This window comes from Microtus oregoni, unplaced genomic scaffold, assembly GCF_018167655.1.
Source record: "Microtus oregoni isolate MIOR12 unplaced genomic scaffold, Mior012 000002F_ref0000024, whole genome shotgun sequence".
NCBI lineage: Eukaryota > Metazoa > Chordata > Mammalia > Rodentia > Cricetidae > Microtus > Microtus oregoni.
Window position 1 is genome coordinate 24,069,440 of NW_024543061.1, and position 24,464 is coordinate 24,093,903.

Consider the following 24,464-nt stretch of genomic DNA (forward strand, 5'->3'; position numbering starts at 1 on the left):
AAGCTTCATTGAGTCGGGAGAGGGGTGGGGGGTAGGGGGACGGCTGCAGCCAGCTCCACGGGGGAGGGGAAGATCTAGAGGAGGGAACTGGCCTGGCTGGAATGGAGGGAGAAAGCGGAATGTGGGAGGGCTCTAGGGGATGTGGGAGGGGCCAACGAAGAGGGGGGAGGAAGGGGGGGTCCAGTCTCCCCTGGCCGAACAATTTTTTTTTGGGAAGTCCTAAAACTAATCTCCAGGACCAGCACTCTGCTCCCAGCCCCTGGAGCTCTCTCTGCCTAGGAGAAGAAGGTAGGGGAGTCACTGCAGGCCAGGAGGAAAAGGAGTTGGGGATGGAGAGGACGGTGGACCAGAGGGAAAGTTGATTTGGGATGGAGTCAGTCGGAAAAGCCGACCAACTGACAGTTTTCTTATTGCTAAAGGAGCGAATCGCAAGAGTGGCGAGCTAAGCAGATCTTGGGGATGGAGGCTTCAGGGTGTAGTTAGGAGGCCCTAAACCAGGGCTACCAAGCCAAATGCCCCCCAAACAAAGCTGTCTTGTCTGAGTTGGGGGAAGCAGTTCTGGGGGCCCCCTTGCTGTGGAGGGCTGTTTTCAGCCTTGGATAGAGAAGGCCTGAACTAAGGAGCCAGCCCTAGCTTGTGGTTGCCCGGTGACAGAAACAGTACTGTTAGAGGAAGATTGGACAAACCCTGCGGGGCTTGAACCTAGCTTTCCGGGAGCCCCCTGACCCTGCAGGATATTTATGAGTCCATGTGCTAGGGAGGGTGGCTGAAAGTCCTCCTTCTCTGTTTAGCCTCAGCCTGTCTGTCCTGCCTGGGCATCTGCTTCCGCAGAAAACTGCTCATAGTCTTCTCATTCATGGTTCTCAGATGGCTGTGGCTGTTCTCCCAGGCTCTCCGCGCCTGTACTGCTGACTGAGCCTGCTGCTGCAGGGCTCCTCCTGTCATTTCTCCTGTGCCTGCACTGTGGCCTTTATTCCCTCTCCTCGTGGCTTGTGCCTTCTGTGTCACCGCCCGCCCATACTATGCGTTTGGGTTTGTATCATGTCTATCCATACTCAATGTGTCTGTCACCTAGTCTGTGTCCTTCTGGTTTTTCCCTCCATTCCCACAGTCTCCCTCCTTCCTCTCACATCCTGTCAGTCTGGGTCACCCTCTCTGTGTGTCTCTTCCCAATCCCTCTGTTTATCTGGACCATCCTCACACTTGGCCTATAACCCCACACCCAGCCCATGAATGGGAGTAAATGAAGAGGAAGGGAATGATGATAATGATGCCAAACTAGGGAAGGACATTGTGGGACAGAACTTATAACAGTTTTGTTATTTGCAAAGGGAAAGGCGGGCCTCCCCCCACCCCGCACCCCATAACTAAGTTTCTAAGGCTGTGCCTGTTTTGTTCCCTATCTCATTTAGTGTCTCTCCCTCTTTGTCCCTTAGTGCCCCCCTCGGGCCTTGCCTGCCATGAGACCTGTCAGTGTGTGGTATTGCTACTCCTGGGGACTGCTGCTGCTGCCCTTGCTGTGCGGCTCCAGTGTGGGGTCTCCATCCCCTTCCACTGACCCAGAGAAGAAGGCGGGAAGCCAGGGGCTGAGGTTCCGACTGGCTGGCTTTCCTAGAAAGCCCTATGAGGGCCGTGTGGAAATACAACGTGCCGGTGAATGGGGCACCATCTGCGATGATGACTTCACACTACAGGCTGCCCATGTCCTCTGCCGGGAGCTGGGCTTCACGGAAGCCACGGGTTGGACTCATAGTGCCAAATATGGCCCAGGAACAGGTGAGTGATGCTTCGGGCTAGCCCAGACATTACCTAACGTAGCTCAAGACACAGAAAGAAGAACACCATGATGGCACAGCCATGGGGACGTGGTACACCGAGAGTGGATAGAATTAAGTAAATCCATGGATAATAAACCATCTAACAGTGATTTCTGGGCCATATGCCCTGGGGCTAGCCTGGGCTTCCCATGAGCCTCCAATGCTCTATGTGCACAAAGAAGGGGGGCATTGATAAGTTCTCTTCTGCAAAGATTCTGCAGAGCCATGCACACAGATGACCCAGTGCAGGTGACCCCTGAATGATCCAGATGCAGCTAACTTGATGAGAATACGAGAGCTGGTGAATGGTGTCTGCATGTCCCATGGCTAGAAGGGGTCATATACTACAGCTGGCAAAATCAGGATCCAGGCTAGAGCTAAAATGAGCAAGCTGGAACTCAGGGCACAAGTACGGGTGTGAGCATTGGGACACAATCCTCTGAGGCTGGACGTGCGCGGACCAGAAGGACCCACAGTGGGACTGGTCGGCAGATAGACATGCAACCTGCTGTTGTGTTGATGCCCCTGTGCCCAAGGGCTCTACCCCTTCTGAGATAGAGTGCCACTTGGAGATGGCACACCTGGAGAGGGACAGTAGAAAGTGGAACTGCTGGGTGGGTGTAGCTCAGAGGTAGTCCTCTAGAGAGAAAGAGGGAGGAAAGGGGAGACAGAGATGGGAGAGAGAACAGTGAAACCACTCTCAGAAGCCACGTTTCAGGAGGCATGGCTATAAAAAAAAAAAAAAAAAAGTCTGGCCCAGAAACAAACAAGCCTCAGTTAGCAATTACGTGTTCATATTCAGGAAGGCCGGTCATGGCTGAAGGGTTTTCTGGGTGGCATCGAAGGACTGAATCAGACCTGGTTGGGGAAAGTTGTAAAGAGTCACAAGGACTTTCTGGTGATTCTGTGGCCTTGTGAGGCAGAACGGTAAGCTTTGTTCGACTAGGTGAGGCATCCTGAACACCGGCTGTGATGCATACCTTTGAGAAGGTCCCTCCCAGTTCTGAGTGGTCAACGATATTGAATATGATCTGGAAAGTAAAAATAGGGTTTCTGTGGCAGCAGGCAACATAGGCATACAGAAAAATGCCACAGGGAAGAACGCCAGAGTGAAGTAAAAGAATCTAGGATTCCCAAGTCTCAGTGAGAAGTCAGACTCTTAGGTAAGTTATATCATATTTGGAGCCCCCGTCTGTTTGCATAAAGTCATCATCTGTCAGCTCCAGTCTAATGATAAGTGTGTACATACTACGGCAGAGCGTTTGGCAATAATAGAGACTTAATTATAGCTACTATTGAATGAATCCTTATTGATGAGAATTCAAACATTGATTCTTGGTTGGTGTTGTTTTAATTCATCAATTTTTCAGTGTCCCAGATCACCACCAACCTTGTATCAACCTTATACCCTCTTTCCTCTTCCCCTCCAGAGTCCCCTGTCCCTTCTCACAAAAAAGGGAGGGGGCAGAATTATCCTTAAGGCCACATGAAGCCACCAGCTTCCTCTGCAGCCCCATTACTCCTTCACCCTTCTTCCTCAAGCATTTCTCTGTCTGCTCACCTCCCTTTCCACAGGCCGGATCTGGTTGGACAATCTGAGCTGCCGTGGGACTGAGGGAAGTGTGACAGAATGTGCCTCCCGGGGCTGGGGAAACAGTGACTGTACCCACGATGAGGATGCTGGGGTCATCTGCAAGGACCAGCGCCTTCCTGGCTTCTCAGACTCCAATGTCATTGAGGTCAGTAGTACACACACACACACATACACACACCCAAAAAGCTGTGGGATGGCCAGATGTGGTTAGAAGAGATATAAAGGGATCCCATAAACCTTTATGGGGTAATGTAAATTTCTGGGAAACTTGGAAGGTTTGGGCAAATGAGATTCTGCTGCTCTGCAAGATACAGTTCTAAAAACTGCGTATGAGTGCTTTGCAGCCATGTGTGTCTGTGCACCCGGTGTCTGCCTAGTGCAGGCAGAGGCTAGAAAAGGCCGCTGGATCCCATGGAACTGAATTGCAGGTGGTTGTGAGCTGCCGTGGGGTCTTGGGAACTGAGCCCCAGGTCCTCTGGAAGAGCTCTAGCTCCCGAATCCAACTATTTTAAGTATTCACATTCAAGTTACTAAACCTGGCACGAGCCTCTCCAGTTCATTCCTGGTCACCCGTCACTCCCTCCAACGTTGCTGCTCTCCTCGGTATCTTTATACTTTCTCCTCGTCCTATGACACTTCCTGTGAAGCTTGCCTCCTGCTTCAAGCAGACTTTATTATAGCTTCCCTTTCTAAGTGCCTTTGGGCCCTGTTATTATCTCTCGGGCAAGGCACACACTGCCGCCTGGGGCACATCCCCCTGACAGGCAGTTCCCCTGGCTTCCTCCTTAGCCTTGTCTCGGTGGTCCCAACAGTAGATACAACCGGGGTTCCTTCAGGGTGGCAAGGCATTGCTACTGGGATTTTTATTCTTTTACTTATCTATCTATCTATCTATCTATCTATCTATTCTAACCCTGCCTCTGGTCCCATCTCAGGTGGAGCATCACCTGCAAGTGGAGGAGGTGCGGCTCCGACCAGCTGTGGATTGGGGCAGGCGACCCCTGCCTGTGACTGAGGGTCTGGTTGAAGTCAGGCTTCCTGAAGGATGGTCACAAGTGTGTGATAAAGGCTGGAGTGCTCACAACAGCCACGTGGTCTGCGGTATGCTAGGCTTCCCCGGAGCAAAGAGAGTCAACATTGCCTTCTACAGGTGCGGGGTTCGGGGGTGTTGGCAGACTTTGGCGAGGATGATGGGTACTGGGGGGGGGGGGCAGGTCTAAGAGAGGGAACCCGGGAGTCTGCTGTGCCACAAGGCAACAGGGAAACCAACCTCGAAGGCTCTCCTACCCAGGATAGGAAACAGGCAGATAGGCGAGTGGCAGGATGAGAGGACGTGAGGGTGACGTCATCGGTCGTCAGGCAGATTTCTCGAGCCTGGGCCTTGGAGTCTCACAAGTTCAGAGTTCACAGAGGGTGCGGCCGCCTGTCGGAGGAGGAGGCAGAGGAGGCGTAGGCGGTGCCTGCGGGTGTCTTCTCCAGGCTGCGCCTAGGGCCTCAGGAACTGGGACTGGCCAGCTCCGAGTCACCCACCCTAGTGAACGGTTCTGTGCAAAGGGCGGCTTCCTTCCTGAAGCATCTCAATAGTTTGGATAAACAGCCCCTACTAGCCTGGCAGCCAGTTGGAGAGTTGCAGGCCCCAAATGCTCGCCTTCTTCGGCTCTTACTTATTTCACTTGCTGCCAGGCTCCTTGCCGGCCCGGTGGCTTTCCATTGAACACACTGCCACTGCTTAAGATGTGATCCAACGGGGAAGTGTGTTGTAGAAGTGCCAGTCTTTGAAGAAAGTTGGCATCTGCCTCATGTTGAGACAGGAAACCGTTTCAGGTCTTATCTCTAATACCGATAAAGCTGCCTTTTGAACCTGAATATACGCTGGGCAGAAAGCGGCGATAATGTAACCAATATTTCGTTCTCTGGTCTCTAATGAAATTATGGGGGATTTCTGTAGTTTTTCTAAACTCCAGCTGGCTGTTCTCGCAGCAGCCTCCAGCCTCCAATTCAGTACTCCTTCACAGAAAACGCTCAGAGCGGCTTGAGCGCAATTTTATTATTTCAATAGTTGTAGATCGCTAAGGAGGACCACGTGTTCCTGAAGTGCTCACAAACTTTCTGTTTAGCAACTTCCTCTCAAAGAGCATTTGTCTGTAGAGTAAGAAAATGGTTTTTTTAAAGTCAACACATTCTCTAATATCCATTCATTTCCATATTTATTGGAACTTTCTTTGTCGTGGTACCCAAACACATCTTTCGGCCCAAAGGCAGACAGTTGAGCTGTCTGCAGACTGACACCATTTTACAAAAGCTGTGCTGTGCCCTGGATGTCATCCAGGCTGTCTTTCAGGACCCAAACACTAGGTTCTAAAACAGTGGTGGGATTTAAGTTCAAGCTTTTCCAGGAGAAGAGGATGGAGTGAAACAAGGGCTAGAGAGTCGCTCATCCAGCATAGTTGATGTCCCACTCTGTGACGGCTTCTACTGTAGACTTTGGAGATTCCACAGTGAGCACAGACCAGGGGACAACCAGAAAATAAGTGAATTTATAAAATGTAAGGATGGTAGTCTTACCGTGTCATGGCTTCTTACTCAAAGAATTGAAAGAGCACACACAAATAGCCACATGGGAAAGGATTTTATTCTAATGTGAAACGTATGGGACAGATGGACTGCAAGAGGCCAGCAGGCCGCATGAGCCAGAGTGCTCCAGGATGCCCGAGCCAGAGTGCTCCAGGATGCCCGAGCCAGAGTGCTCCAGGACGCCTGAGCCAGAGTGCTCCAAGATGGAGCCAGAGTGTTCCAGGATGCCTGAGTTAGATTCTCCAGGACGCCTGAGCCAGAGTGCTCCAGGTCACCTGAGCCAGAGTGCTCCAGGATGCCTGAGATAGAATGCTCCAGGACGCCTGAGCCAGAGTGCTCCAGGACGCCTGAGCCAGAGTGCTCCAGGACGCCTGAGCCAGAGTGCTCCAGGCCGCCTGAGCCAGAGTGCTCCAGGCCACCTGAGCCAGAGTGCTCCAGGATGCCTGAGATAGAATGCTCCAGGTCACCTGAGCCAGAGTGCTCCAGGCCGCCTGAGCCAGAGTGCTCCAGGACGCCTGAGCTAGAATGCTCCAGGACACCTGGTCACTGCCCAGGACTTCCTTTTGGGGTCTGGGAGAAGAGCTGGTTGTTAAGGGATGAACCGTGGGCGATTTCCTATTTTGATTGACAGGCTTGAGTTATAGAAGCCTTTGTTTACTGCTCATATCTTTTCCCATGATGCATCTGATTTTAATCTTATGCATACCCAATCATGGCATAGGCATGCAATGGTAAACTGTGGCCTTTCCCTGAAAGTATACTCAGAGAATACAGTTTGCCTGCCTAGGCTGGACAGGTTCACTTCCCTAGTTCCTGAATATGTTCCAGGATGTATTCACGCCAAAAAGGGAGTTACTAAGGGTTGCTAGGTCAGCCGTATGCCAGAGTGACCTAATTGCTTTGTTCAGAGATGGATATGCATGCAGCAAGATGCAGGCAGAGGTTCCAGGGTGCTACGTGGTCTGTTGAGAAAGGGGGTGTGTATGTATATCTCAAGGCAATTGAGACCAACTGCTAAGCAATCCCTAGGTTTGCCTGTCTCTGTAGTGTGCAGGGAGTAAAGGGTAAGGAAGTGGGAGCGGCGAGGGCACAGCTATCCAGACGTGTCAGAGAGGATGAGGAATTAGGAGAATGGGATGGCGAGAAAGCATTTGTGGCTGGAGCTAAGAGGCGAGGGAGAACGTGGTAGGTGACGTCATACAGGAGACGGTAGAGGAGGACTGGCGAGCTAGATCAAGAAGGGGAGACTGTGGCTTCACTCTGTGAGGTGCGGGACATTAGAGGATTTTAAGCAGAGGTTTTGTTTTGCTCTTTTTTAATTTTTATTACCTCTTCACTTAATTTGAGTGCCACTGTGAAGACATGGGTGTCAGAGGGTGGTGTGCCAGAGAAGGCTCTCTCCCATGTGGGTCCCAGGGACTGAACTCAGATTGGCAGTTAGACATCAAACTCCTTTATATGCGAAGCATCTCACCTGTCCTCTTCCCAGAGCTGTTTTTGTTTTGCTTTTCTTTTTGTTTGAGATTACATCTCATTTTTCCCTGGCTTGAGCTCCTGATCCTTCTGCCCCCACCTCCCAAGTACTGAGGTTACGGGTCTGTCTATCTCCATGCCCAGCTGATGTGTGGCATTTGACCCATTTCTAATCATTACTTTGACTTTGGATTGTTTTATTTATGTTTTTTATTATTATGTGTGTATGTGTTTATGTTGCGTGCACACATATGTGTATGCATGAGTGTGTGTACGTGTAGACCAACAATCAACTTCAGGTGTTTCTTTTTTCAACTAAATTGCAGATGTGCTCCACCATGCCCAGTTTTGCACCAATAACTTTCAAACTTGTTTTGGTGTTCTAGAATATGTGAAAGCTACAGAATTAAAAAAAAAAAAGAACAAATGTATAGCTATCAGAATTCTTTGCTGCTCTTGTGCAGGTTATGAAACCGAGGCTCTCGGAGCTTCTCTGTTGTGTCTTTATAAAAGACAGCCTCCTTATGTAGCAGTTGAACTGGCGAGCCCTCTGCCTCAGCTTTGAGTCCTGGGAATACAGGCTTTTCCCACTGTGCCCAGTTTAAGAGGTCACCTTTTCGTTCATGTCACTATGGCGCATGTTTCCTGACCTCTGTGCGAGGTGTGGAGAGTATAAAGATGATAAATCATAAGGGAGGTAGTTGGGTACCAGACCACGGATCTGCAGGCCCTGCTGGACCTTCCTACTAAAGGCAATGGGGAAAAGACAGTAACGAGTTTGGTTGTCATGTTATTTTGTTTGGGGGAGGGACAGGGTATCTACATAGTCCTAACTGTCCTGGAACTCACTGAGGGTGGCCTCAACTCACAGAGGTCCACCTACCTCTGCCTCCTAAGTGCTGGGATTAAAGGTACCACCACATCATGTGACAGTAGAGTGTTTCTCTGAAGCTATGCATGCTGGTATTCACCCATACACCCAGCAGCCTGGAGCCTAAGGCAGGATGATCTGGAATTCTAGGCCAACTTGGAGACCCTGTCTCCAAAAGAGAGGAAAAGGAGTGTTTTAATGAAGAGGTCTATGAGATTACATGATCAGGCTGTGGCTCTATTTTTTCAGATGGGTTTTCCTAATAAAATAATCACAGGGCTGGAGAGATGACTCAGTGGTCAAAAGTACTTGATGTTCTTTCAGAGGACTTGAGCTAATTCCCAGCTTCCACATCAGGTCCCACAAACACTTATAACTCTAGCTCCAGGAAATCCAATGTCTTCTGGCTTCCATGGATGCCTGCACATGCGCACACACACACATAAGTAAATTATTTAACTTTTTAATGAAACAAATGCCTTTTAAAACAATTACAAGCTGGGTCTGTAGCACGGGCCTTCAAAGCCATCCTTGGCTACATTTAAATTTGAGGCCTGCCTCAGCTACATAGTGAGACCTATCTCAAAAAACACAAGGACTGGAGAGATTCAACAGTTAAGAGTACCAGCTGTGTTTCCAGACCACACAAGGTTTAAGTCCCAGCACCTACATCGTGGTTCACCACCATCTAGAACTCCGGTTCTGGAACTCTGATGCCCTCTTCTGATCTCTGAGAGCATCAGGCACACACATGGTACACAGATATATGTGCAGGCAAAATACCCACACACATAAAACCAAACTCACAAAAAAATTTTAAAAAGTCATACCCGATGATAGCACGTGTTTGTAATCATAGTACTTGGGAAACTCGGGCAAGAGAATTACGTCATGCCTAACAAAAGCATGATAGCACGTGTTGTTTGTAATCCGTACTTGGGAGACTCAGGCAAGAGGATTCCAAGTTCAAGGCCAGCCTGGACAGCCTTCAGGGGAAAAAAAGCAAACCAATAAAAATGCACATATAAAATCCTATGCACCTTCACACAGTATACTATGCCAGAATATGTAAGTACTGAAGAGAAGTGACAGGGCAGGAATATGGACAAAGAAATGCTAACCAAGATGACAACAGGGAGTCACGAACCTCTTCAAAACCAGATGAGGCCTGCGCTTACCAGGCCCTGCTCTATCCTGTAACCCTGGTGTGAGACACTGGTTCAAGTGTTAGACCAGGCAGGACTCACATCAAGACCCCAACCCTGTACCCCACCTCACTGCACGCCCCCACCCCCCACCAAAACAAAGCCCTACATAGTATTGGACAGGACAAAGAGTGGCCATAATTAAAGTCTTCGAAATTAGAGAGACAATAAGGATAAATTGAATCTAGGAAACCTCCTGGAGAAGGAAGGAAGTCAATTTTTGAGGCCAATTTAAAAGATTGACTTCCCTGCAAGCACCTTTGGGGGATGAGCTCAGCTTGTGAATGATCAGGCTTATGGGACTGGAACCTGGGCAGGAAGAAGACTCACAGCCAAACCAAGCTAACATCTTCAGATATGTGGTTCTCCATCCATGCTCCAGAAGTCTCTGGTCCTTGGAGAGACCATCCAAGAATCAGGAATAACACATACACACACACATACACAGATACACACATATACAGACACATACACACAAACACACACACAGAGAGAAAGAAACAAAAAGGAGTAAAAGAGGTGCACTTAGCTTCCCTAGGTCTGACCCAAGCTATTCCTATGTCCTCCAAATCCCAATGGCCCCTCTGTAGTCAGACTTTCCTTTTGGGCCACCATCTCACAAATAACAACACAGAGGCTTATTATTGATTATGAAAGGTTTTCCTTAGCTTGGGCTTTTTCCCAACTAGCTCTTGTAACTAAAATTAACCTGTTTCTGTTAATCTATGTTCTGCCATGTGGCTCAGCTACCTCTCCTCTGTACTGTAGGGCCAACTTTAATGTCTCCCTGGCATCTCATGCACACCTAGATTCATCCAGAGTTCCTGTCTCTGCCAGGAAGTCCTGCCTATTCTCTCCTGCCTAGCTATTGGCCATTAAGCTCTCTATTAAACCAATCACAATGGCACATCTTCACAGAGTGTAAACAAATATTCGGCAACACCCATCCTCTGGACTCCCCTAGAGTTTTCCACCAACCTACAGACCCAGAAGCCCTCATTCCTCATCTTTTTTTTTAAAGCAGGGGTTTTTTTTTTTTTTTTTTTTTTTTTTTTTTTGGTTTTTTCGAGACAGGGTTTCTTTGTGGCTTTGGAGCTTGTCCTGGAACTAGCTCTGTAGACCAGGCTGATCTCGAACTCACAGAGATCCGCCTGCCTCTGCCTCCCGAGTGCTGGGATTAAAGGCGTGCGCCACCACCGCCCGGCAAAGCAGGGTTTTTCTATGTAACAACTCTGGCTGTCCTGGAACTCAGTTTGTAGACCAGGCAGACCTCAAACGCACAGAGATAGGCCTGCTTCTACCTCTTGAGTGCTGGGGTTAAAGGTGTGTGCCATCACCACCCAGCCCAGCTCATTTGTCCTGATCCACTTTCTAACAGTCTTGGTACTAGGACACTGTTCTGAGTCCACGGCTTTCACTGAAGCTCACCCCCGTTCATGGGCTAGGACAGCCTATAGGGCCTTAGCAATAGCTGATGACATCACGCTACTTTCGGAAGCTCTCTATTGGGAAAGGAATCTTGCCCCTGGTTCTGGGTGCATTGGCCTTTTCCACTTGGTTCTGCACCAATCCTGACTTGATCTTGTCTTACCCTCACAGAAAGTTGAGGAAGCGAGCAGCCCGACGCCCCAAGCCCCTTGGAAGGTAAAGGGGCAAGAGCCCCGGGACCTCCTGGCAGCCCCCTGGGGCTTCAGGAGGTGGATGGATGGATGGAAAACCTATCCATATCCATCCCAGAACCCAACCTATGGATTAGGGATGTAGCTGGATAGTGGTTACTCCCAAGGGAGGGAAGGAGGGAGGCAAGCATGGGAGTGGGGTGAGCTTTGATCTTAGGAAGCTTTAATCTTAGGGAGTTGTGTGGGAACAGCTGGGGAGATACTGTGTCTTTCTCTTTCTCCCAAAAGGCTTCCATTGCAGCCTCAGCCCCTGCGTTCTTCCTCCTCCCCACCTACCGCCACTCCCTTGGTCCTTTACCACTTCCACTCTCTCCTCCCTTGACCTTCAGCTGACCTCCTCACCACTCCCTCACCTGGATTTCCGTAACTGGATTTGCCTTCAGTGGCACCTATCCCAGTGAGTGTTGGGAGTTGCTAAGTGTATGCCCTCCGGTGGCATCAGCCATCTCAGTGCGCAGGGAAGTCAGTTGCCCTTCCTGTCCTAGACACAGAACGCTTCATTTTCCTGGACCATAACCTCAAGCAGCACCTCTGTCAACGTCTTTGTCCTTTTTGCAGAGCAATCAACAAGTTTAAAGTCAAACACAAGCCCCGGGTGGGCAGGGGCCCAAGCAAGAGGTAAATGAGTTTGGGGTTGGAATCAGAGAAAAAGCAGGGCGGGCAGGGGCAGGGCTGTAACCAGGGAAAAGGCAGGGTGGGCAGGGGCAGGGCTGTAACCAGGGAAAAGGCAGGGTGGGCAGGGGCAGGGCTGTAACCAGGGAAAAGGCAGGGTGGGCAGGGGCAGGGCTGTAACCAGGGAAGGGGCCTAGACAGGCCTGTTGGACTGTGGAACTGTTGAGAGGCGGAGTGGCAGCCGTGACAGTCACCTTCCAGATCCTTCTAGAAATGTGAAGTAAGGTGCTGTAATGCGAATCTCTGGGGATTGTTAATCATAGGGCTTTTGGTTCTTGCCTTGTGTACTTGTCTTCCTCCTGTGAGTTCCAGTAGAATCTAGCCCTCTGTGCCATGCCGGGCTCTCCCCATAAGGTCACAGTGCAGCCAAGAGATCAGTTTTCTAGTCCTGCTTTATTCGATGAATGTTTCTTATTTCCATTTTTTTAAAAGTAAATATTACCAGGGGATGGAGAGATGGCTTCGTGGTTAAGAGTGCACACTGCTTTTCTGGGGAATCTGAATTTAATTCCTGATACCCACATTGGGCAACCCGTAAAAGCCTTTATCTTCAGCTCCAGAGGATCTGGTGCTGCTGCCCTCCTCCCACTTTCTCGGGCACAAACCCACATGCATTTACACATAATACTTTACGTTTACCTGGTGTGGAGGGTGGCATATGGAACCTCTCTGAGAATAGCTTAAGAATCACGGCTCCTGCCTGGCTACCTGCTAATAGTTAGGCATCCGGTCCCATAGTTTCTTCCTGGGCTCCCTCAGAATTCAAGGGAGTAGGAAACTTCCAACCCATTCAACTCTTCTCTAAAAGGCAGACAGCACCACTAAAATCTCACTGATAACTTGTGACTGAGGACCAGTGAAGGCATCCTTTCCATTGTTCCCTCCTCAGCAAGCTCCCGTGTTCCCCGGTTACCTCCCTGTCCCCAAAATGGTATACCTCACCCATGGGCTTCTGTCCCTGGTAGCTGTCGACGAGCTCAGGATTTGAGGAGTGTAAGTTCTTGCAACCGTCTTTGGCTTGAGTCATCTTTTCCCACCATAACTGTCCTTCCTGACCCCCACATTAAAGTGAACACTTTATAACCATTTTGTATCGGTTATAGGGAGTGAGTGAGCGCGAGTGTAGAAGTTAGATGTCTGTTCCTGTGATTTCAGCCAAACAGGACACCGACAGTACCTGTTCGCTTTGGTTTTCAGGATCCATTTATCCTGGGCTTCTGAAGGTATTCTGTAAAGTGTCCTGCTTCCCTTGCCTGTTTTGTGTGTGCGGTTTTTGTTTGTTTGTTTGTTTTCTGAGAAATGGTTTCTCTGTGTATCCCAGGCTGTTCTGGAAGCCCCTTTGTAAACCAGGGTGGCCTCAAACTCAGAGATCCTTCTGGCTCTGCCTCCTAAGGACTGGGATCAAAGGCATGTGCCACCACTGCCTGGCCCTTTGCCAAATATCCTTTCCTCTTGTCTTCCTAGCCAATGGCTTTCAATTGTCAAATTCCCTCTTTTCTCTAGTGTCAGGGATAGGGCACCTGACTACAATAATTCCCTTCCTCCCTGAGCCCGTTCAGCCTCCAGGACTGGAGTCTTCCTCCAGTCACCTAGCTGAAGCCCCCGTTCTGTTGGTATCTACAAGACCCCCTCTTCTCAGACATCTCTACGATGTTTCTGAGTGTTAGCATCTCTAATTGTGTCCTGTTTCCCTGCTCAAATGGCTGTGCTCAGTTGTAATTGCACAAGCATGAACTACCTCATTACAGACATCTGCAGCTCAACTCGGGTCTTGGGTCATGTTTGCCACTGGGGTGTTCACAGCCACCTTCCCTCCACCTTTCGTCTGTCTTGCATCTGTCTTTGTTCCAGAGAGGGTCACTGCTAGTCCTTCATACTGTTGTCTTCTAGTCTATTCTTGCCATAGCGGCCTATCATATTATGATAGGGCTTCTAAACTGGAAGCCCTCTGACCTCTGAGAAGCCATTTGGAGGCAGACTTCCTCAGTCCTCCACATCCTGGCTCATTGTCATTTGGCTTGTTCATTCACAGCATGACAGAAAGGCCCGCTCACTGGCTATTCAGGCCAGTTTTGTGTCAGCCACTCCTTCTGAGCCATCTCTTCTCTCTTCCCATTCGATTTGCATGGCCTCGTTGGCCTCAGCCTCCCTTCGGGTCATTAAAAACAAGAGTGCAGCCGGGTGGTGGTAGCACACACTAATCCCAGCACTTGGAAGGCAGAGGCAGGCAGATCTCTGTGAGTTCGAGGCCAGCCTGGTCTACAGAGCTAGTTCCAGGACAGCCAGGGCTATACAGAGAAACCCTCTCTCAAAAAAAACAAAAACAACAAAAAGAACAAGGTTGCTATCAAACCTGGTCACCCTTCCCCTAGGGTTCTGCTACTGAAAGTCCCTCAAATCCCCTGACTGAGTGTCCAAAGTTCTTTTAGACTACACAATATCTCTCTACACACTAACAATCCTGTTTCTCCCAAGGAGAACACAGAGGGGGAAGAAGAAGGATGAGGGGTCATGAGAAGTTGGGGTGGGGTAGGGAGTGGAGGTGGCAGGTGACCGAGGGGCAGGTAAGCAAGAACTTGGCCTCACCCTGCTGCACCTCACTCCTCCCCACAGGATGCTGGCCCAGAAGCAGAAGCACTCCTTCGGTCTGCATGGGGTAGCATGTATGGGCACAGAAGCCCACCTCTCCCTCTGTTCTCTGGAGTTCTATCGTGCCAATGACACCACCAGATGCCCTGGGGGAAGCCCTGCGGTGGTGAGCTGTGTGCTAGGCCCTCTTTATGCCACCTTGACTGGTCAGAGGAAGCACCAGCAGACGAAGCCTCAGGGGGAGGTATGTCACGCATGAATGTTTTCATTCTGCAGCACTGAGGATGACACGTGATAGGCAAGCCTATCGTTCACCTACACCCCCAGCCCAAGACAGTCAATGGGACCTTTTCCCACCCAGTGTGGGAGCTCCCTAGCCCGTCCTCTACTCACTAAGCACAGCTCTGATCTTAGAAGACACGGAACCTTCTGGTAGCTGTGCCATAGACCTGATGACACCCACTGTCATTAAAATCTCATTCAGCTCTTTGGGCTGCATAGCCCTCCCTAAACCACTGTTTCTTTTTTTTTTATTATTATGTATAATTTATTTATTTATTATGTATACAATATTCTGTCTGTATGCCTGAAGGCCAGACCTCTTTACAGATGGTTGTGAGCCACCATGTGGTTGCTGGGAATTGAACTCAGGACCTTTGGAAGAGCAGGCAATGCTCTTAACCACTGAGCCATCTCTCCAGCCCCCTAAACCACTGTTTCTAATCACCTCTTTGGACACGTCTGTCTCCTACAGGCCCGTGTGCGTCTAAAGGGCGGTGCCAACCCGGGAGAGGGCCGAGTGGAAGTCCTGAAGGATGGCACGTGGGGAACAGTCTGTGACCGAAAATGGGACCTGCAGGCAGCCAGCGTGGTGTGTCGAGAGCTGGGCTTTGGCACTGCTCGAGAGGCCCTGAGTGGTGCCCGCATGGGGCAGGGTGAGGGGAGCGGATGTTCACACTACCATGGGTACATTCCTTAGGAAGGTATGGAGTCCTCTGGGCAATGAAGGTCAGTTACAACCTCCTCAGCCTTGACTTCCAACTCTAGGCATGGGTGCGATCCACTTGAGTGAAGTCCGGTGCTCTGGCCAGGAGCCCTCCCTCTGGAAGTGTCCCTCCAAGAACATCACAGCTGAGGACTGTTCCCATAGCCAGGACGCCGCTGTACGATGTAACCTTCCCTACACTGGAGTGGAGACTAAGGTCAGTCGTGCACTCCACTTTGGGTCTTTCTACACAGGCCCAGAATCCAGAACACAGCTTGCCTGCATCCAGCCCTTTATCCCAGGCCCACACAGCCCACAGCTCCCACAAACCCTGCCATTTGCTAGTCCTTTCTCTGTCTCTGCTCCCTGCTGTAGCCTGTCACCCCCAAAGCTTCTCCTGTACCTCTACAGATCCGACTGAGTGGGGGCCGAAGCCGTTATGAGGGGCGAGTTGAGGTGCAAATAGGGGTACCCGGGCATCTTCGCTGGGGCCTCATCTGTGGAGATGACTGGGGAACACTGGAGGCCATGGTGGCCTGCAGGCAACTTGGTCTGGGCTACGCCAACCATGGCCTGCAGGTGAGTGGGGAGAAGTGGGAAACCAAGCTGTTGTCACCAAAGTCTGTGCTTTGGGCAAAGGACTAGAAGCAAGTCCTTTGGCCCTGGAAACTGGAGTCTATGGCCTCACCAGAACTCCTCCCTACACGCCCCCCAGGAGACATGGTACTGGGACTCGGGGAACATAACTGAGGTGGTAATGAGTGGAGTGCGCTGCACGGGGTCTGAGCTGTCACTGAGCCAATGTGCCCATCACAGCACCCACGTCACCTGCAAGAGGACCGGAACCCGCTTCACTGCAGGGGTTATCTGTTCTGAGAGTGAGTGACGGCTGGGTAGTGTGCGCTGGAGAAGGCAGGCCTGGACCAGCCCTCCCTTGGAGGAGATGCGCTGTGATCTGGAGGGGCACTCCTCGGCCGTGAGAACCCAGCGTCCCACAGGGAGCTGGAATGCCCACAGCGGTAACTCCATCACTCTTGTCCCACGCAGCTGCTTCGGACCTGCTGCTGCACTCCGCACTGGTACAGGAGACTGCCTACATTGAGGACCGACCGCTGCACATGCTGTACTGCGCTGCTGAGGAGAACTGCCTGGCCAGCTCCGCCCGCTCGGCCAACTGGCCTTATGGCCACCGGCGTCTGCTCCGATTCTCTTCCCAGATCCATAACTTAGGAAGAGCTGACTTTAGGCCCAAGGCTGGGCGCCATTCTTGGGTGTGGCATGAGTGCCATGGGTGAGAGGGCAGACGGGGGCCAGAGAGACAGGCAAGGCTGCAGGGGATGTGACAAGCCTGCTGGAATCCGGGAAAGAATCACAAGTTCCCTTGTCCCACAGGCATTACCACAGTATGGACATCTTCACTCATTATGATATCCTGACCCCCAATGGCACCAAGGTGGCTGAGGGCCACAAAGCTAGTTTCTGTCTAGAAGACACCGAGTGTCTGGAGGGTGAGTTGAGGCTAGAGTGGACTTAAGCCCAAGCATTGTCTTGCCCTTCACTGACATATAACCCTCCCTTCAGATGTCTCCAAGAGGTACGAGTGTGCCAACTTTGGCGAGCAGGGCATCACCGTGGGATGCTGGGATCTCTACAGGCACGATATTGACTGTCAGTGGATTGATATCACAGATGTGAAACCAGGAACCTACATTCTCCAGGTGCCTGGCATCTGCCTGGGCTTTCGGATACTGCGGTTTGGGGTGGGTGGTGGAGACACCTTTGGACAGGAGGAGTGCGGCTGGGTCACACCAGCCTTCTTTCTAACTCACAGGTGGTTATCAACCCGAATTTTGAGGTGGCAGAGAGTGACTTCACCAACAACGCGATGAAGTGTAACTGCAAATACGACGGGCATCGCATCTGGGTACACAACTGCCACATTGGTAGGTGATGAGAAGGGCAAATGGGGATAGGAGAAAGCTTTCATCCCTGCCTGTTTTCTGCATCTCCCCCCCAAGACTCTGCGGGGAGCCCCCCACAGTGCCTGTCTGCTCTGCAGGTGATGCCTTCAGTGAGGAAGCCAACAGGAGGTTTGAGCGCTACCCTGGCCAGACCAGCAACCAGATCGTCTGAAATGGCACCGCCCTCTCAGCAAACCACCACTGACCCCATGGCAGGGGTCTGAGGCTGCCATTACGTCAGGAGCGCCCCACAAGAACTCCTGATGTCAGCAGGCCCACTACACCCATCCAGCTGTGCACTGCCGATGACGAACTGGTGAACAAAAGTTGGTGCGTCCCCTACTGGGCCAAGCACGGAGATTCAGTCAACAGACAGCACACAGAGAACTGCCCACATGTGCCGGCAGCAGCGCATTCCTTGAACAGGGAGGTCCGGGAGGTCAGCTCTCACGCTCTCCTAAGTGCCGCTTTACCTCTAGCCTTCTGGTGGGGGAAAAGATCCAGCCCCCGTTTTTGACTGAAACGTGTTGCTAGATATAATTTTATTTTATATAAAATGTGTTCTTCAGAGCCCAGGATTGGTACTGGTGGTTAGAGGAACCTGCCCTCTATAGGTCCATTGACTCCTTGGCCCAGGTGCACTCAGAACCTAGGCTAGGAAGGCAAGAAGGAAATCAGGGCAGGAGTTTCATACTCTTGCTAGTCCAGTCATTCTGTGACCTCAGGGGTCACATATAAGGTCAGTGTTTCTGATCCCCGCCGGATCCGCACTGCCAGCTGTGATTGGGTTCGAACAGCCTCGTAAACATCTTCAGCACTTTGTACCGTTTTCTCCCCGATGGCCAAGATCACGTCACCGGGCCGCAGACCAGCCCTGTGGAGGATGAGCAGGGAGAGGAAGGGGTAGACAGCTGAGTTCAAGGGTCCACGCACCCCATTCAACCCACCTCACAGAGCAGGGCTTCCATCACCTGTGTGCAGGGGAGCCCAGGATAACTTTGTGGATGAGGACACCGTGCTGAACATCAGGAAAGCTTGGCTCTCGGAGCTGCAGCTCAGCCAGGATGCTGGAAGGGTACAGACCACCCTATTAGCGGCACCCAGGCCCTCTCTCATCTTGGCAGGTCGCTGTTTGTCATCCAGTGTTTAGGAGGTGGGATATACACGTGAAAGGTGCTGATTCCAAATGACGCGCAGTGTGAAACCAACTGCACTTGCGTCACTCTGGAATTCCACCTTGAGGAAAGGCAGGACCTAAGCTGAGCCTAGAAGGATGGGTCCTACCAACCGTATGAGATAAGAAGGTGTTAGACACAGAAATGAGCCGGGTGGTGGTAGCACATGCCTTTAATCCCAGCATTAGGGAGGCACAGTAGGCAGAGCTCTGTGAGTTTGAGGCCAGCCTGGTCTACAGAGCAAGTTTCAGGACAGCTAAGGCTACACAGAGAAACCCCATCTCAAAATAGGAGTAGAAAATCAAAGTGGTTCTGAAGAAGCTACAAGGTGGTTAGAGATAAGTGGAAATGGCCCTTTAATGCTAGCTCCATGAAGATTCTGAATCACAGCAGTGAAGCAGTAACATGATATAGCCAATCTAGTGACAGGTACAGGACGCGGTAGGATGAGAAAGTTATGATGAAGAGGGATGAGCTCTTGCGACAGCTCATCTTAGATAAAGACAGACATGAAAGCAAAACCGAAAACAGAGTCCAGGTGCCCCCCATTGTCCCCCATCTCATGACCCATAACGGAGCCCAGCTGTAAAGCACAGACACACTCGTGGTCCTCCAGACCATAACCCTAGTATAACTTGGACTCAGAGTCAGCATCATACCTGGGAGTCAGAGTCAGCATCATCACTCCAATGTAGCGGCGCTGGGACCCACTGATTCCAAACCAGGAATCTGTAAAAAGAGGACAGATGAACCCACCCAACTAGACCTGCTTTCCCTCCCTCCTACCAGTAGAGCCCTCTCCAACAAGTTGCAATGAACGCCCCTCCCCTATGTCCCACCCTCCATTTTAAAGGTGCCCCTTTCCTACTAAGAAAGGCTCACTTTTCTTTTCCCCGCGGTGCAGAAACTCCCTAAGGCGATCAGAAGGGATGGCAAAGGAGATTCCAGCTGTCACCTTCATGGTGTTCACTCCAATCACCTCCCCATCCTGCAGGGACACAGCCCTCTGTCCCCTAGCCCACACAGATGGCAGAGCAGCAAGGATTTGGGGGCAGGGGTCTGATTGGATACCAGGAGATAAACAAGAAACTACAGAAACTTAACCAAAAATCCTTAAATGAGAGAAAAAGCCACCATTCCCCCACACTGACCTGGGGTATGGATTCTTTTAGAAGAACATGGCACTCACCAGGTTAACCAGGGGGCCTCCAGAATTTCCAAACTATGAGATAAGATGAAAGAAAACATCAAAGGAATCTGAAAGTCTGTGCCTCTGGGAATTCTATGACTATAGGCATAACCAGGATGTTGGGAAATTCTTCAAATTCTGTTCCCAGCCCATGACCTAGACTGGCTGCATTTTGCAGCCCAACCTCTAATATAGGTCCAGCCACCAGCTGTCAGTTGGTGCCCACAACAGACCGCCATTCCCCCCCAACGCCAACCTAGCTCCACATGTCCATCGGGACGCACATCAATAGCTGCATCAGTCTGAATGTATTCCACGTTGTTTTGAGGAAGTCCCAGGTCCCTGGCTGGACGCTGAGCAGAGCTGACAATGCCAGATGTGATCGTGTTCTGCAGTGCAAAGGGACTTCCCATGGCAACGACAAACTCCCCTTGCCGGACGTCAGCAGAGCGGCCGAGGGGCAGTGTGGGAAGAGGCTCCTTAAGGGAAATGAGTACACCCAAACTGGTAAGTTTAAGAAGGGAGTAAGTGAAGAGCTGCCATCGGACCAGGCCTCCTCCATCCCCACCTTGGTTTGAATCCTCAACGTGGCAATGTCTGCCACAGGATCCACAGCTGTGACCACGGCCTCATAAGTGTCTCCGCTAGGCAGCCTCACTCGCACTCGGCGCCGATCAGCCACCACGTGGGCGTTGGTAACGATGAGGCCATCGGAAGCCACTACGAATCCTGAACCGTTTGAGATGGGGACTTCACGGCCCGAGAAAGGGTGCCTGGGAGGGAGGAAAGCACCGATTACACTGCAGCTGCCACCCCATTCTGCTCACTTGCCTGAGGGCAGTTGGTTTCAACACCTCCCGGTCAACTTCACCATTACCGGTCCAGGATTTCGATATAGACCACAGCAGGGGCAGTCTTCTCCACCACATCTGCGATGAAATTGTACTGGCTCCGGGGAGACTTGGGTGGCGGAGCCGGAACAGCAGCCAGCACCGCGGGAGGGCCCCGCCCCCAGCCCCACAACAGCAGCAACATTGCTCCCCCTGCGCCCACCGCCACCGCCAGCCATTCGCGCCGACGGGTTCCAGAGCTCCTGCAGGCATCCTGGGCACCGGAGTCTGGAGTCCCCAAAGTCAGTCGTGCCCAGATATCCGGGGTCCCAGGCGTCAGACATGCCCGTGATGCAGGGACCCCTACAGGCACCCGGGCCGGGAGGCTGGGGGTCCCATAAGTCATCCGGGCCTGAGGGTCAGGAGTCCCTGACGTCATCAGAACCCGGAGGTCAGGGGTTAACAGGGGACCCTTCCCCCAGAAGATGCCCCCCAAAGCCCTCCATGCCCGAAGGCTCCTGCCTGCACCCCGCCCCGCCTTCAGCGCAGCCATCAGCTCCGCCTCGGCTCTCTCCTTGCCCGCCCTACTATGAGGCGGTGCCCTAAAGCCCAGCTAGCCCACTTGGAGAAGCGAGGCACGCCGGTATCTGTCCAGTGCATGCCGGGAATTGTAGTCCCTTCAGGACCCAGGACGTGCTCTTTTAGGCGTGCGCGCGCACGCACACACAACGCCCCCCCCCGGACGCAAGGCATGCTGGGAGCGCTACCCCTTCCGGGGCGCTTCTGGACCTCGGGTTCTGGCATCCCTGCGGATGCCCGAAGACTCCGCCTTCCCAGGAGCCCCCGCGGCCCTGCGAAGATGGCGGCGACAGAGGCCCTGCTTTCCTGAGGCGGCTGCGATGGAACCTCCCCCAGCTCCGGGGCCGGAGCGGCTCTTTGACTCGCACCGGTAAGCGCTGCGGAGGGAAAGACCGGTCAGCGGGTCCTCTCGGCCTCGGCGCCTGATCGCGTCGCCTCTCGCCGCAGGCTCCCGAGTGACGGCTTCCTGCTGCTCGCGCTGCTGCTCTACGCTCCGGTCGGCCTCTGCCTCCTGGTGCTGCGCCTCTTCCTAGGGCTCCACGTCTTCCTGGTCAGCTGTGCCCTGCCTGACAGCGTGCTCCGCAGGTGCGAACTGCGGTTCCTGGGGAGCCCCCGGGCTGGGCCTGCTTCAGGACCGCACAGTCACCGCCGCCTGTGTCCCCAGGTTCGTGGTACGGACCATGTGTGCGGTCCTGGGGCTCGTGGCCCGGCAGGAGGACGCCGGACTCCGGGATCACCGCGTCAGGGTCCTTATTTCCAACCATGTCACACCTTTTGACCACAACATAGTCAACCTGCTCACCACCTGTAGCACCGTGAGTGGGGGGCGAGGCCGAGAGCGCCACCGGGTGGCCCCCTAGGCCCGAACTCAGTGCTCACCTTTACCCATTAGGGTCTCTTGGGGAACACCGATCCTTTTCCCTCACCCCATAAACAACCCCCTACATGTTGCTTTTTTTTTGTTTTTTGACATTTCCCCTTACTCTTTTCTTCTCGCTTTTTCTCCTCCCTGCTCCCAGCCTCTGCTCAATAGTCCCCCCAGCTTTGTGTGCTGGTCTCGGGGCTTCATGGAGGTGGATAGGCGGGTGGAATTAGTGGAATCACTCAAGAAATTCTGTGCTTCCACGAGGCTCCCGCCCACACCTTTGCTTCTCTTCCCCGAAGAAGAGGCCACCAATGGCCGAGAGGGGCTCCTGCGTTTCAGGTGGGTAAGCGCAGGGCCCTGGCTCCAGTGGAGTGGGTTGTCAAGCTCCTGGGTGAACCTGCCCTAGTTCATTTCCTCTCTGCCCACTCTCTGTCCTGCCCCCAAAATTCTTAATTACGTGGTTATCTGCTTATGTAGTTGGACAGTTTCCTTGTTTAAGGCAAGTATGAGCTGTTGGCTGGGCTACACTGCACTCCCATCTTACTCTCTCTTTTTTAGTTCGTGGCCGTTTTCTATCCAGGATGTGGTACAACCTCTTACGCTGCAAGTTCAGAGACCCCTGGTCTCTGTGGTGAGTGCCTACTGGACAGGGCATTGGGGAAGGTGGGTGTTAGGGTTGGAAGGGAAGTTTCCCACCTCTGGCCCTGGCTTAGACCTCACTTCATTCCCTCCCTTCAGACGGTGTCAGATGCCTCTTGGGTCTCAGAACTGCTGTGGTCACTTTTCGTCCCTTTCACGGTGTATCAAGTAAGGTACTAATTGTCCTCAGTTTTTGGTGGCTGGGAAGTTGCTCACTTCAAGGTCATGGACATAGTGACCTCTGGTTAATGTCAAAATTCCTCCACAGAGGCAACACTTACCTACCACCTCCCCGTCTCATCACCACTGTCGCAGAATAAATGGGGAGGGGATGAGACCCTTCGCCCTGGTGCCTTAGCAGGGTACTGCTTTGTTTTCTACAGGTGGCTCCAACCCGTTCACCGGCAACTGGGGGAGGAGAATGAGGAGTTTGCCCTCCGTGTCCAGCAGGTGGTAGTGAACACAGGCGGTGGAGGTGGGGCCCCTCTTCAGGGGCTGGGAAGAAGGCCTGAAGGGGCTGTAGTTATAGCCTAACAATTCTCCCTAGCTGGTGGCCAAGGAATTGGGCCAGACAGGGACCCGGCTCACTCCAGCAGACAAAGCAGAGCACATGAAGCGACAGAGACACCCCAGAGTACGCCCGCCGTCAGGTGTGTGGTCTCTGTGCAGAGACATTTGCCTCCTGTGGTGGCTTTAGTGGTGTGTGCTTGTCAGCCGCCTCGTTAGCTCTCTACTCACCAATGCTTCTGTTTTTTTTAACAGCACAGTCTTCTTTCTCTTCTTCTCCCAGTCCTCCTAATGTACAGATGACAACTCTGGCTCAAAGAGTCAAGGAGGTTTTGCCCCATGTGCCATTGAATATCATCCAGAGAGACCTGGGTACGGGACAGGGTAGCTTCACAGAATGACAGATACAGGAAAAGTGGGTTGTGGTGGAGAGGGTGTACAGGAAATGGATACTCTGCCCCTCTCTTCCCAGCCAGAACCGGGTGTGTAGACTTGACCATCACAAATCTGCTTGAGGGGGCTGTGGCTTTCATGCCTGAAGATGTCACTGAGGGAACTCAGTCCCTGCCCACAGCCTCTGCCCCAAAGGTGAGACCCAGGGATAAATGAAGGCCAAGACTTAGGGCAGGTCGGGGCAGTCTCTTTGCTCCCTCTCCCTGACTCTCTTTTTGATGTTGAGACCCTAGCACAGTGCCTCTCTTGCAAAGTAGGCATCGATGGGTGTTTAATGATGACTTCGCAAGCCCTCTGACATTGTGATCACCTCAGTTCCCCAGCTCTGGCCTGGTGACCCCTCAGCCCACAGCCCTAACATTTGCCAAGTCTTCCTGGGCCCGGCAGGAGAGCCTGCAGGAGCGCAAGCAGGCACTGTATGAATATGCGAGAAGGTGAGGGGGTGAGAGGACGGTATGTAGGAAGGAGCAAGTTGGAGAAGAGCCCAATGAAGCTAATGTGACAAAGTCTACACACTGTCTCTCCCATGTCCCACAGGAGATTCAGAGAGAAACAGGCCCAGGAGGCTGACTGAGCCCAAAGGAACAGGATGGTACCCAGAGCCGCAGGACGGAAACTGGGGGCAGCCCTCATCCAGCTCACAACAAGCGGGATGAGTGGGTGGTAAAAAGGGAGGGATGGAGCTCCCCCAATGTCACATTAAATTCAGGGTTTTCACTCAAGGTCTCTGTTGCCTCTCTGGGTGTCAAAGGCCCCTCAAGCAGGTTCCTTTTCCTCAATCGGAGAGTATATGGGTGAGGATGATCC

General features: G+C 52.1%; 3 protein-coding genes across 5 annotated transcripts; 2 read left to right on the forward strand and 1 right to left on the reverse strand.

Moving 5' to 3' along the window:
• Positions 1-1,460: 1,460 nt before the first annotated feature.
• On the forward strand, positions 1,461-17,990 carry Loxl3 (lysyl oxidase like 3). Of its 2 annotated transcripts, XM_041640040.1 has the most exons (15): positions 1,461-1,776; positions 3,393-3,556; positions 4,347-4,561; positions 11,134-11,178; positions 11,772-11,831; positions 14,499-14,718; positions 15,229-15,409; positions 15,522-15,676; positions 15,871-16,038; positions 16,175-16,337; positions 16,507-16,750; positions 16,852-16,967; positions 17,041-17,177; positions 17,291-17,402; positions 17,519-17,990. In XM_041640040.1, exons 1-15 carry the CDS (start codon positions 1,461-1,463, stop codon positions 17,590-17,592), a joined length of 2,370 nt encoding a protein of 789 aa, XP_041495974.1. In that variant the 3' UTR covers positions 17,593-17,990. The 2 variants fall into 2 exon arrangements, with proteins under 2 accessions (XP_041495974.1, XP_041495982.1); XM_041640048.1 differs by lacking the exons at positions 11,134-11,178; positions 11,772-11,831.
• Positions 17,963-21,258, reverse strand: Htra2 (HtrA serine peptidase 2). The gene is made up of 8 exons (XM_041640061.1): positions 20,662-21,258; positions 20,353-20,557; positions 20,069-20,263; positions 19,785-19,817; positions 19,478-19,583; positions 19,255-19,324; positions 18,392-18,487; positions 17,963-18,294 (listed from the first exon to the last, which is right to left on the reverse strand). Exons 1-8 carry the CDS (start codon positions 21,165-21,167, stop codon positions 18,129-18,131), a joined length of 1,377 nt encoding a protein of 458 aa, XP_041495995.1. The 5' UTR covers positions 21,168-21,258; the 3' UTR covers positions 17,963-18,128.
• Positions 21,259-21,385: 127 nt separating this feature from the next.
• Aup1 (AUP1 lipid droplet regulating VLDL assembly factor) lies at positions 21,386-24,379 on the forward strand. Of its 2 annotated transcripts, XM_041640072.1 has the most exons (12): positions 21,389-21,563; positions 21,641-21,778; positions 21,858-22,008; positions 22,213-22,397; positions 22,617-22,689; positions 22,797-22,870; positions 23,081-23,147; positions 23,245-23,347; positions 23,460-23,576; positions 23,677-23,792; positions 23,973-24,091; positions 24,195-24,379. In XM_041640072.1, the coding sequence occupies exons 1-12, from the start codon at positions 21,427-21,429 to the stop codon at positions 24,229-24,231; spliced, it is 1,317 nt and encodes a 438-aa protein (XP_041496006.1). In that variant the 5' UTR covers positions 21,389-21,426; the 3' UTR covers positions 24,232-24,379. The 2 variants fall into 2 exon arrangements, with proteins under 2 accessions (XP_041496012.1, XP_041496006.1); XM_041640078.1 differs by lacking the exon at positions 24,195-24,379 and having other exon boundaries at positions 21,386-21,563; positions 23,915-24,047.
• The last annotated feature ends 85 nt before the right edge of the window (positions 24,380-24,464 follow it).